The sequence below is a fragment of the Cervus elaphus genome, chromosome 24 (assembly GCF_910594005.1).
Source record: "Cervus elaphus chromosome 24, mCerEla1.1, whole genome shotgun sequence".
Taxonomy (NCBI): domain Eukaryota; kingdom Metazoa; phylum Chordata; class Mammalia; order Artiodactyla; family Cervidae; genus Cervus; species Cervus elaphus.
The window spans coordinates 68,936,086-68,949,166 of NC_057838.1; the positions used below are offsets into that span (position 1 = coordinate 68,936,086).

The window sequence follows — 13,081 nt, forward strand, 5'->3', positions numbered from 1 at the left end:
GCGGTGGGGAGGAGGCAGGGCTGGACACCCAGGCAGGGTCTGCAGGCTGTGCCCCGCCCCTCCACCTTGCCGGCCTAACGCTCCATCTCTCTGTGTCCCCTGCTCCAGCGGCTTCTCCTCGGTGGTAGCTCTGGGCGCAAGCATCATCTGTAACAAGATCCCAGGCCTGGCTCCCAGACAGCGGGCGATCTGCCAGAGCCGGCCCGACGCCATCATCGTCATAGGAGAAGGCTCACAAATGGGCCTGGACGAGTGTCAGTTTCAATTCCGCAATGGCCGCTGGAACTGCTCGGCGCTGGGGGAGCGCACCGTCTTCGGCAAGGAGCTCAAAGTGGGTATGTGCTACCCGGGCGCCCCGAGCAGGGTCTGACAGGCCGTGGGGAGACCAGGAGGCCTCGGGACTGCTCCGGGACCCCCTTCCCCTGCCCCAGGGTGGAACGCCCCAGCTATGAGATCCCACAGGTGCGACATTCAGGTCCGGTGATGGGGGGGCGGTCAGCTCTCTGGTTTGAATCCACGCCACCATCTGTTCATGGCAGAGCTGCAGACCAGGGGCCCACAGGCGAACTGGCTGATTCAGCACTGATACTGGTCTGCAAGTTGACGCCCAAATTTTAAAGTTATCCATTTCACCTAAAAACGTGAACTTGTGGCTGCTTTTGCAAAACTCGGAAGAGCTACTGATAGCTTCTACCTGTGTCCACTGAGCTAATGACGGGCTGCAGCTGAGAACGCAGCACCCTGTCGATGGAGCCTGGGCAGCCCAGTCACTGCCGCAGGGCCCGTCCCTACGCATGTCCACCCGCTGCCCTGATACAAGCTGCCTGGCCTCTGTGGGCATTCGGATCTCCAGCCCCTGTCTTATGGGACTGGTGCCTTGTGCAGTTAAACACACACAGACACGCGTACAGTGCCGGGCCACACATCCGGTCTCCACGGCGATAGTGAGGGAAGCCTGGTGGAAAGGGCATTGGAGTGATGGTGGCTGGGAGGCCCGCGCTGGGTGGGGAAGGCCATTGTGTGTCTTCTTGCTGTGTGCATCTGGACCTGGGGGGCCGGGAACCCTGCAAGCCCACTGCTGAGCCGAGAAGCGGGACGCTTCTCTGGAAGTGAGGTCAGCTTGGGGTCCCTGGGCTGCATTGGTTCACCCCAGCCCGCTTGACTGCTCCAGGGACACCCCTGGGTTCTCCATCTCCTGCGGCCCTGACAGCAGCAAATCGAGTTCATGTCGGAAGGATCCAACCAGCTCTGCCCACTGCTCCGTGTCCTCACCCCAACCTTTGGGAGCATCTCAGGGCTCCCCAGGCACCCCCAGCCCCCTACCTGCCCCCGGCCACCCTGAAAACCTCCCGCGGGCAGGACTGTCCCTTGTAAATGGAAACCGGACTCTGTCGTCTCTGGCTTAACCTCCTGGGGAGGCTCTCCCGGCCTCAGGAGGAAATCCCACCTGCTTGTTGGTCTCCCGCAGCCCCCGGTCCTCGTCTGTCCCCACCTTCTCATCCTTCCACCCGCCCAGCCTCACCCTGCTCCCCGAGCATGCGACTCCAAGGTACCACGCATCCCTTGCCCCTTGTCTCCTCTCCCGCCGTCTTCTGAGCCCTCGCTCTTGGCCCCTCGTGCTTTTCTCGCCTTCTCCTGTCCAAGCCCCTACCCCCTGTTTCTGGGACCCAGGCCTGGGCTCTGGCATTTTAGCTGGATCTTTGTTAACAAGTGAGGTATTATGTATGGGGAAACTGAGGCTCAGGGGGACTTGCCCAAGGTCAGCAACAGCGAGTGGCATGGTCCTGGGGCTGGGCTGATCCCGGTCTCACTGGCAGTCTTGGAATAGCTAGCCCGTTGGTGGCATTGTGCTAGTGCCAGGCATGGTGCAATAGTGGGGCTCCAGCGTAGGGAGCCCCAGGACGAAGGAGGCCCTGCTGGCCAGCAGCTCCCCAGCTGCCTAGAGCTGTGGAATTGAGGGGTCTGTTGCAGGCTGAGGCGGGGGGCGGGGGATGCCACCAGTCTGCACGTCTCCTTTATACTACCAGTATATTCCCAGCAGGAGCGGAGGCCTGGGGCAAGGAGCATTCCTGCAGAGGAGGCTCCAGTAGGAGAGGTGGCCTCGGGGGTGGCTCCAGGAAAACCCCTGGGATTGCAGTTCTAGAGGACAGGCCTGCGAGCGACCTAGGGCTCACTCTGATCGAATCTGGGGCCTGGCTCGGGAGCGTCCGTCCATCCCGAACCATCACAGGGACCATGGGCAACAGGGCTGATGTTGTGCGGGCCTGGGAGCCGCACGCCGACCATCTTCCAGGGAGCGGGGCGGCTCGGGCGGCCGTGCGAGGGCCGCAGGCTGGGCAGCTTCCACGCACAGTCCTGGGGATGGGGTCTGCGATCGGGGCCCCGGCAGGCTGTTTCCTCCGGGGCCCCAGGGCTTGGTGTGTAGATGGTCACTGTCTTCCTGCGTGCCCACTCGGTCTTTGCAGGTGCCCCGATGTCTCTGCCCTAATCTCTCCTAAGGACACCGGTTGGGAGACACAGGTTGGGAGACGGCTCAGCCTAGTGGCCTCATTGTAACTTAACCCCCTCTTTACAGGCCATGCTTCTAAATACAGACATGTTCTGAGGTCTTGGGGGTTCAGGCTGAGCATATGACATTTGGGGGACACAGCTGAGCCCTTAACAAGCAACCAGACAGCAGGATGGTCTGCACTTTAGGGGAAAGCATACGAGGAATGCCGGGTGCTCAGAGGTGAGACTCCAGGTGGAAAGAGCAGCCTGGACAGTGGAGATGGCCTTGCTCTGGGTCCTGAAGGGTGGGAGGGATCTCATTGGCCAGCGAATGGGATCCCAGGTGGAGGGAACCGCGGGGAAAAGACATGGGCGTGTGATTGCTCAGGGGAGGGGCAGCGGGGGTCTGCGGCCTCAGGAGGCAGGGGTCAGGAGCCTCAGGTGAGACCACAGGCCAGCCATCAAGGGCCTTACACACCAGGCATTCTATGACCCCTCATCAGGTTTATCAACAGTGTGGCCTCGGGGGACCCAGGAAGGCATTCAGCCCCCACTCCAGGCCTTTCCTCTGCTTAAATAAAGCGATGACCTCCCCCTCGAATCCACCAAGATGACGAGGAGAGCACGTTCAGTTTATACCCCCTGTGAGCATTTCTCAGGCGACTTCTGTCTCCGCCTCCCAAGTCACACTTTGTCTCTCCTGAATCTTGATGTCTGATTTATCCTACTGATAGATTCCCCGGAAGCACATTGTTTTGAGTTGTGTTTAATTTTACAGAGGAAAGGCATCACATAGTATGCGGTCTTTCGGAATTTACTTTTTTTTTTCTCCATTGCCACTAACAAAGCTCGTATGTGTCGTTCCTTGTAGCTATTTTTTTAAAAACATATTTTTTATTTGGCTGCGTCGGGTCTTAGTTGCGGCACGTGGGGTTTGTGTGTGGCATCGGGATCTCTCGTTGCCGTACGTGACCTTCTGCTTGTTGTGGGCGGGCTGCAGAGTGCTAGGGCTCAGTAGCTGTGGTGTGCAGGCTTGGCTGCTCCATGGCATGTGGGATCTTAGATCCCCCCACCAGGGTTTGAACCTGCGTCCCCTGCATTGCAAGGCGGATTCTTAACCGCTGGGCCGCCGGGGAAGTCCCCTTGTGGCCATGGTTGATTCGTGTCAGCCGTGGTGAACAGACCCCAGCTGTGCGCCCACACACCGGCCGAGGGGTGTCTGGGTTGTTACTAACAGGGCCCCTGCAGGCCTCCCTGTGCGCATGTCCCGGGGCCCCCGTGTGTCTCTGGCGTCTATAGTGAGCCGCGGGATTGCTGGTGGCAGCGGGCGAGGACAGACCTGCTTTCCCCAGTGACTGCGCACATGCTGCTCCCCCAGCCCGCAGCGTTGACCTGCGGCCTCTCCAGCACCAGGGATCGCCCAGAGGTCTTCCTTGTTGCCTGCGGGGCGATGTGAAATGCTTTCTCACCGTCATCCTGATTTGCATGTCCTTGAAGTCACCGGGTTGCAATCTCTTCCTGCATTTGCTGCCTGAGCAGGTTCAGTCTTGGGTGAGTTGCCCACTCATTCCTGTCGCCCGTTTTCCATCAGGTTGCACGCGGTCGTGTCGTGTCGCGGGTAGGGGGTGAGGGCTGCATCCCAGTTCCTGGGCAGGACCCCGAGGAGGGTGGGCCGCCTGGGGCCTCACCCCCGCCTTTCACCTTCTCACTGAGCATTGACGGGGGGCGGGCAGAGTCCAGGCAGCCCTTCCTCACCCATCACCTCACTGGCTTCTCACACCTGCGTCCCACTCAGCCCCAGGTGGAGGCTGACCATGTCACGTGGCGGCTTTGTGGCAAGACTGAGACGGGCGGCGCGTCTCCCGTAGCTGCAGAGGTTCTTGTTTGTGTGGTCCTAACAGACTGTAGGACTCTCGAGGCCGCCGAGGATCCAAGGCTGGTTGTGCCAGTGGGCTGTGGGGTGTCCAAGCGAGTGCTGGTGTCCACGTCCCGCGGCCCCCCTCGCCAGGGGGCAGGCAGCAGCACTTCCTGGACGTAAGGCCCTGGCGCTCGGAGGGTCTGGGCCATCGGGGGTGTCCCTTCACCCTCCCAGGAGGCCCCCGTGCCTCTCTGCTATGAAGACAAACTCAAGGAACTGGGGGCGCTCTGGAGTTTATTCCTGGTTAACCCAGGACAAGAAGATGTGGAATAGACAGGGGAGAGGCTGTCGCTCCCGTTTCTAACCTGAGCTTGTCATTTTGATTCTACGAAGCACATTGCCCAGTCTGTCCACTTCTTCCCACCTCCACCATCACCTCCTGGTTTGAATCTCCATCTTCAGAGCACTGTCATCCAACTCCATCAGCCCCTAATACACTGCCACCCACCCCCAACCACACAGCCCCCCGCAAAGCCTCTCCTCTAGGTTGCTTGGACCACGGCGTCTCCCTTTGTAAAACTCTTCCTGTTGCTCTGAGAACAAGATGCTGACCCTCCCCTGGTGCTTTGCTGACCTCTGTGACCTGCATCCTGACCCTGTCTCCCCCATGACCCTCACGCGTGACAAGTCCTTCCCACCTCGAAGCCTTTGCCCCGGCTGGTCCCCAAGCTGGACGCCCTCTGCTCCTTCCACCCTCGGCTCGCGTGCCCGCCGCTCACCAGGACCTGCTGTGTAGTGTAGACTGCCGTCCCTAGTTGCCCCTGCCTTCCGTGGTTTTCTTTGCATCACTTGCTATTCCAGGGCAACTCAGTGGAGGTGGGGGCCCCCCGGGGTACCGGCGCAGACCCCTGCCCCAGTTCCTTCTGGAACAGGGGTCAGAGCAGAAGGGCGACAGGGCCAAGCTGCTGAGTGGTGGTGGGGACCTTGCATAGCCCAGCGTTGTGCAGGCCTCCACCCAGATGCCACCTCCTCCAGGAGGCCTTCTTTGACCACCTGGCCGTGACAGCCTCCCCCGCAGGTCACTCCGTGCTGTTGTCTTGACAGCACTTACCACTTTCAGAAGTGACTGTGTGCTTTGGGAAGGCTGCGTGTGTCTGACATCAGTCCCCGGCCGTGTGGAAGTCCATGGACCATGGACCTGTCAACCATCTTCTCTGTGTGACCCCAGGGCCTGGCACCCAGTAGGTGCTCGGGAAACACTTGGAGACATGCTTGCTTCCCAGGCAGACCCGCTCCACTCCACCCTCCACATCCAGCCGCTCTGAGCCCTCGAGGGTCTTGCTCGTCTTCAGGCCCCAGGTCTGGGTGCACCGCACACGGGGGACATACCCTGTCCTCTTGGAGCGAATGCTTTCCGTTTCTGAGCCGAAACGCAGCCCTGATGGTTCAGTCCTGCCTGTGGTCGTTCTGACCTGTCTCAGCCCAGCTTTCTGTTAGCTCTGTCCCCACGTCTGCACTGCTTCAGGTGGAAGGAGTGTTGTCTAGGTCCCTGCCTCGGGGAGGCCGCCCCCCACCACGGCGAGACTCAGGAGGACCTGTTACTCCGTTTCTTCTGGAGAACATAGGTCTCCAGCCCTCCCCACCCCCACCCGCCGCTCGGGGGTCAAAAGGAAGGCCCCCTGGATGATCAGTTTGGGAACTCAGCATGCTGTACTCCCTGCATTTAGAGGCTCTGAGAAGTCCTGCAGACAGGAGAGCACCCTGAGCAGGCTTCCCTGGGGGTCCCCTCTCCCCAGACCTTGGGCTCACTGACAGTCTGCTGGAACCGCTCTTCCAAGGCACCCACCCCAGGGAACAGTGCTCTGGGGACCCTCACGGATGGGCCATGCTCATCCCAGGGCTTTCGGACTAACCAGGAGTCCACCGGAACTGTATTCACCCGCCCCCACATCCAGCATCCTTCCCCGAGGGCACAGCAGGGTGTGTCTGATATGGACGTGGACGGTGAGATCCATTCCATCCAGCGCCGTTCTCCAAAGTCCCTTAAATCAGCCGCAACATTCAGAATACCTGGTTCTCTATACAAGGACAGGAAAACATTCCTGTGCGCGTGTAACACATGTACCCCAGATAGAATGAAGATTCGCTGTATGCAGAGTATTCACACAGTATTTTTTTCAAGATTCCACATATAAGTGAGATCATATAGTGTTTGTCTTTCTCTGCCCTTGTGGTCTGTCCAGGATGTTGCAGATGGCAGGATTTTCTTCTTTTTTTGTGGCTGAATGATATTCTGCTGTATGCATACACATGTGTGTGTATATATATATTTATATATGTATATGTGTGGGCTTCCTTGGTGGCTCAGATAGTAAGGAATCTGCCTGCAGTGCAGGAGACTTGGGTTCGATCCCTGGGTTGGAAGATCCCATAAAGAAGAGAACGGCAACCCACTCCAGTATTGTCTCCTGAATTCCATGGACAGAGGAGCCTGGTGGGCTAGGTCCATGGGGTCACAAAAGAGTCAGACATGACTAAGTGACTAACACCTTCACTTCTTTTCATGTACACACACACACACACACACACCCCTATATGTATGTATGTATTACTTTTTTATTCGTCTGTCAATAGATTCTCAGGGTATTTGCATGTTTTGGCTATTGTAAATAATGCTGTGATGAACTTGAGGGTGCAAATATTTTTGAGTTAGCACTTGCATTTTCTTTGGCTGCATACCCAGAAGTACAATTGCTATATGCTGGTTCTATTTTTAATTTTTTAGAAGCATATTTATCTCTTTATTTGGCCGTGCCTGGTCTTGGTTGCGGCATGATGCAGGGTCTCTAGTTGTGGCGTGTGAACGCTTAGTTGTGTCACATGGATCTGGTTCCCTGACCAGGGATGGAACCCAGGTCCTCTGTCTTGGGAGCACTGTGTCTTAGCCGCTGGACCACCAGGAAGTCCCTATTTTTAGTTTTCCGAGGACTCTCCACACTCTTTTTCCATAGCGGCTGCACCAGGCTACCGTCCCACCCGTACAGTATGTTAACCTTACTTCTGCTTTAGGTGCATTTGGTTGAATTCATGTGAGTTAAGTGCTCGTGGGTCTCCCCCGCCTTCCTGTCCACCCACTCATTCATTCATTGGCCCCACAGATATTTACTGGAATCTTGTGTGTGATAAGCGGCTGATGAACTGGCCACCGGGCCTGCCCTCCTGGTGCCCACCGTCTGCTGGGAACAGACAGCGAAGTCGGGGCTGAACTGTGCCCTGGGAGTCTGCTAGAAGAGGGCTGGGCACCAGGCGGATGGCACTGGGCTGCTGCATGGAAGGCTGCCCGCTGGGTCACCTAAAATGGGCCGCCGCAACCCGGGAGAGGAAGGGCGTGATGGGGAGGGGCAGTCACAGGAGGCCTGCAGGTGTGACCCTGGCCAGAGTGGAGCGGGTGGGGGGGGGCAGAGTGACCTGGGCACCGGCTGGATGCTGGGGGGCGGGCGGGGGACAGAAAGGGGCTGGAGACAGGGGTGGGGAAGGATTCTTCCCACAGGGTCTGCCAGGGGATGGGGGTGGGGAGAGCTCTCCGAAGCCCCTCTCTCTCCCCTGCGTCCGGGGAAGAGACAGGATGTGGGAATGATCAGATTCTTAGCACATATAGAAATCTGCTAGAGTCCAGCATTATCATCAACAGAGAAACGGTGATTTCCTGACATGCGCTCCTGGGGACGGCTGCATTCTTTTTCAAATACTCACGACCTCCTGTTTGGTACGCCCCTGCGGAATTTTTCCAGGGAAGGGCACTGGTGACCTAGGACTCAGGCGCTGGGGGCCACCCTCCTCTGCCTACCAGCCGGGCAACGTGGATGCGTTTCTGGGCTTCTGCTCCCGACCCGCTTCACTGCGTCTCCTCCCGAGTGATCTAGAGCAGCTCGCCCCTCTCCCCCGGGTGACCTGCTGGGCCCAGGGTCCCAGTCTGGAAATGCGCATGCCTTGCACAATGGCTCCGTCTTGTCTTTCCCCCCATCTGGGCGGGTGGATGGAGCCCATGTCTGGTGAGCGGATGACCGCTTGGAGGGGTGATTTGAAGGCCTTTCCAGAGTGACACAGAAGCAAGGGGTGGGCCAGCTCCACTTTCTCTCTGCCATTTCTTAACAATACGCCATCTTGCGGGAGCAAAAGACCTATTCTTTCCCTATTCTTGTTTAGAACACAGCTAACAAAGGACTTTTTGTCTCGTGTGCATTTTTTTTTTTTTTTTGCAAGCCTCAGTTCATCCTGGGTTTTAGCTCTCCTGACACTATTCTTTGAGATGACTCTTTTGTTAAAATGTTCTCTTGCCAGCTTTCCTCTGGTCGACAGACACACTCTCACACTCTCGCACGCCTTTACACGCATGTTCATTCATTCACCTGCCGAGGCGTCGCAGATGAGTAATCTGGGTCCTCTCTGTTGAACTCATCTTTGAATTCAACCCAGAATAAGGATGGTGAAGGTGCCGAGCCAAAGCCATGGAGGGGATGTCAGGAAGGCCCCTCAGAGGGGACCCCGAGCTGCGCCTTGAGGGAGATGGTAACCACTAACCCTCCTAGGAAGAGCCACTGCTTACCCACCCCTTCCAGGCATGCTCTTGGCTTGGTGGCTGGTGCCTTGGCTTGTTTCATCTTCCTAACACCCTTAGGAGCCAGGTGCTTTATTATTCCCATTTCACAGAGGAGGAAACTGAGGCCTTGAGAGGTCAGACAACTCACCCCAGGCCCCACCCCTGGGAAGTGGAGCTGGGATGTCAACCCAGCTGGATCGGCACTCCTCTGCCCCAGACCCTGCTCTGAGACCACTGGGCGACAAGGCCTGTCACCAGCTCGGTGGGAGAGGAAGGGTATTTGCAGGCTGAAGGCAGAAAGGCTTGGAGGAAGGAAGGAATGCCGTGAGCATTTCTTTTTTTTTTGTAAATGTATTTACAGTTAAATCACAGGAAAATACAGTACGCGTGTGTGTGTTAACTGCTCTGTCGTATCCGACTCTGTGCGACCCCATAGCCCGCCAGGCTCCTCTATCCATGGGATTCTCCAGGCAAGAATACTGGAGTGGGTTGTCAATTCCTTCTCCAGGGGATCTTCCCGACCCAGGAATTCCTACAATGCAGGTAGATTCTTTACCATCTGAGCCAGTATCAATCAATCGTATGGCTATTTTGAATTAGATTCTGATATACCTATGGGCCAAATTACTGCAGTGAACAAGTATTAAAAAAAAAAAAAAAAAACCAACTCAGGTGTTTGAATAATCTTCTGCAGGTTTGTTGTTGACCCTTGATGAGCGGCAGCAGTGCTCTCCAGCCTTGCTCACTGGGAGGAGATGCTTGGTTGCAGTGGAGGCAGGAGAGAAGGGCAGCGGCCAGGGGCCAGAGATCAGCTCTGAGGGCCCGTCCCGTCAGCCGGGTTCAGCCAAGACACGTGCCCCTGAAGCCCCCACTCTTCCATTCATCCAGAGGCCCCCCAGTTCCTCGGCTCGGAGACAGCCAGGTGTGGCCTTCTGAGCCCACAGAGGGCTGTGAGTGCCATGCCACGGGCTGGCAGAGGCCACCTTTTTCCATCTGTTTTTCCAAATAATCATATATTTCGGCCGGTGTCCCTGCAGATTGCTCACTCTCTGACCCATCGGCTTTAAATAGCAAAAGAGAAAAAAAAAAATACAGTGCACTTTGTGGTTTCCAGTAAGATACCGTAAATACACCCAGATAATATTCCGGTGCAAACCATTTGCAGCGGCTGCACAGGGCGGTGGAATGGAATCTTTCGGGCAGGCTTGGACACCAGTTCATTTCCTCTGTCCCCGCCGGGATCATTACGGAGTTGGAATGCAGGGAGGGCGTCAGCTGGGCTCCCCGGGTTCATCTCCCTGATAACTCCAGTCTTTACGAAGAAACTCCCAGGGAACTGGGCCTCTCTGAACAGAGAGTTTTCGTTTCATCTTCAGGGCAGCTGGGTCGTGTCCTCTGGGCGGTTCCCACTTCCCAGGTGGGGAGGCTGAGGCTGGGGAGCTGGAGTCCCTGCTTAGGGTCACCCCACTGAGTAGGGAGCAGCTAGGAGGGACGAAGACGCTCCATCATGGCCAAGTTTGGAGCTGAGGCCACCTGGGCTTCTGGCTGGAAAATTACCTGGAGATGCAGGTGGCCTAGTGGAGGAGCCAGAGGCGGAGGTGAGGGCGGGATTCCTGCTCGTAGCCAGGAGACCCTGGCTCTAACCCTCAGGTCTCGCTGAGTCACTGGTGACCTGGGCAAGTCTCCCAGCCTCTGTGAAGCTCTGGGTCCAGGAGGAACCCTGGGCTTTATGTCTGTGGCACGGGGTACTTTTCTCTGGTTCTGAAGACAGACAGCCCTCTGCCCAGGCCGGGCGGTGGGGCTGGCAGGACCTCCTCCCCTGCCTGCTCCCACCGCTGCCCATGCCAGGGCAGGGCCACCTGACCCTGGTGGCCGGGAGCCCTCTCTCCCTGGGCAGAAGCCCTGCCCCAGAGCTCCCTGCCCCTGTCACCTTCCTGTCCTGCACTTTGCAGGGTCCTGGCCTGCCACTGAGTGATGCGATCTTGCTGTCTGTCCCCCAGAAGGCAAGGCCAGGCCTGGATCCCTCCTCTCAGGGTCCTCAGCCACTGCATAGTGACGCCCACCCAGGAGGTGCTGAGGAAATAGCTGTGGAGTGAAGGAGCAGGGCCCTTGGCTTGGTTGGGGGCGGAGGAGAGGCAGGGCAGATGGAGGCTCTTCCTCTGCTCAGGGACCAGAGGGAGAGGGGGTGGTCGAGGTGAGAGGGGGCCGAGTCTGCCCCTGGTGGGGATGGTCAGCGATGGCCAAGCCCACTGGCCCCACGAGGAAGAATCTGGAAGGAGCCTGGCTGGGGGCCGGTAGGACTGGAGTGGGTGTCCTGACCTTAAGGCAGGAGAGAGGGTCAGACTCTGGGGCCAGGCTGACCAGGTTTGGGTCCTCGTCAGAGCACACCACCTCTCTGGGCCTCAGTGTTCACATCTGTAAAATGGACATAACAACACTGCACACCTCATGCAGTTCTTGCCAGAATGAGGCGAGTTGATTTGTATTGAGTGTTTAGGAAAGAGCCTGGTGGACAGTTAGCATTTCATGACTTTGCTTTTCTTCTTATGAAGTGGGTGCCATTGGGTCACCACCCCATCCTGTTTCTGCAGCAGTAAAGCAGACCCCCAAGGACCCCTCACAGACGTCCAGTGAGACACACCTACGCAGCTTCGGGAAACCGCCCCACCGGAGGGCCTTCCCCAGGCTCAGAGAGGGGTGGTCCTGGGAGTACGCACGTGGTTGGGGTCGGGGGAGTCCTTCGAGGCTGTCTGTGACCTCCAGGTTGGCATCCTGGCTGCCCCTGGGCAAGTCCGCTCCCCGAGCCCCAGTTACCCACAGACACAATAAGGAACTGCTGTTCGCCTGGGGTGGGCGGAGGGCGTGTGGGCAGGAGGCATTTAAGGTGGCCTCTTACGCAGAGAGTCTGAGGTTTTAAGATTTGGGGATCCTTGTCTACCTTCTTTCTGCCGTCAACCCTGTTCTCAGCATCCTGTCCTGTTTGAATGGGTCTTGTCAGTGACTTATTGATGTTTTAACCGATAACCACTGAATGGCAGAAATAAAGGCATTTTGATCGGGGTCGATGCCTTATGCCAAAGGAATCTCTCTCAACCGTGGGCTTTCCCACGCGGTGAGGAGCCAGAAAGGGAGGTGGGGGCCGGGGCTGGGGGAGGACCCTGCTGACCGGCCGGGGCCCGGAATCGCAGTCCAGGCTGGTTTGCTTCTCAGAGCCTCAGTCTCCTCCTCCTCGGTAACGTTGTGAAGAATGGTGGCCGCCCGCAGGGCCGTTGGGAAACAGCCTCAAGTGTGGGTCTGGAGCAGAGCAGGTGCTTCACCAAGGTCCCTTTCCTTCTAGCCTCTCCCTGCATCCTCAAAAGCCCCCAAACCCCAGGCCTCGGGCAAACTCTGTTCCGATGCCCTGAGTGGGGCGATGGGGAGGTTGTGCCAAACAGGTGCGGCCCATCCCTGCCCTGCATCTGCCGGGTCAGAGCTTCTCTGGACCCCGGTCAACTGGGTTCCCCACCCACAGCTGAGCAGAGCTGTTCCCCAAAGCGCCAAGCCGGTAGAAAGCACTAAATGAAGCTTCCTCAGCTTTTGGCCACTGTTGGGAGCCTGCCTTCATTCATTCATTGAACAGATAACATACTGAGCACCCATTCCACGGCAGCCCCTCGGGATACGACACGGCGCTGCCTTGCAAGGGGTGACACTCAGAGACAGCAGGAGTGGTCGGTGCAGTGTGAGCAACAGCCAGCAGACAAATCTAACACGGCAGGAGGGCGATGGAGAATGCCAAGGCGGGGAAGTTTCTCTCCCTTCCTCCCAGGAGGCCTGGGATTCCATCTGTTACAATTATCATAATACTCACCCCCGCTTATTCACACGCTGGCCACGGGCCAGGTGGGTGAGACTCACAGATAATGGACAGAGAGGTTCAGAGAGGCTCAGTGACTTGCCCAGGGTCACCCAGCTTCTGGCAGGGTGGAGTTGCTCGTTCATTCATCCCTCCCTCACACGCTGTCATGGGGGCTGTCAACAGTGGGAGCCAGACAGGCAGGTAACCCTGAGCCTGGCCGGGCAGCCGGATGCTGGGTCATTCCCACACACTGGCCTCCACATGGGGCAGCCGTGTCCTTCAGCCCCGGTGGTCC

General features: G+C 57.7%; 1 protein-coding gene across 1 annotated transcript in view; it reads left to right on the top strand.

The window, feature by feature from the left end:
• WNT7A (Wnt family member 7A) overlaps positions 1 to 13,081 on the top strand; it is a 66,489-nt gene that overhangs the window by 5,499 nt on the left and 47,909 nt on the right. Inside the window, exon 2 of the mRNA XM_043886991.1 lies at positions 109 to 335. Within this exon, the coding sequence (XP_043742926.1) occupies positions 109 to 335 (227 nt within the window). The remainder of the gene's footprint in view (positions 1 to 108; positions 336 to 13,081) is intronic.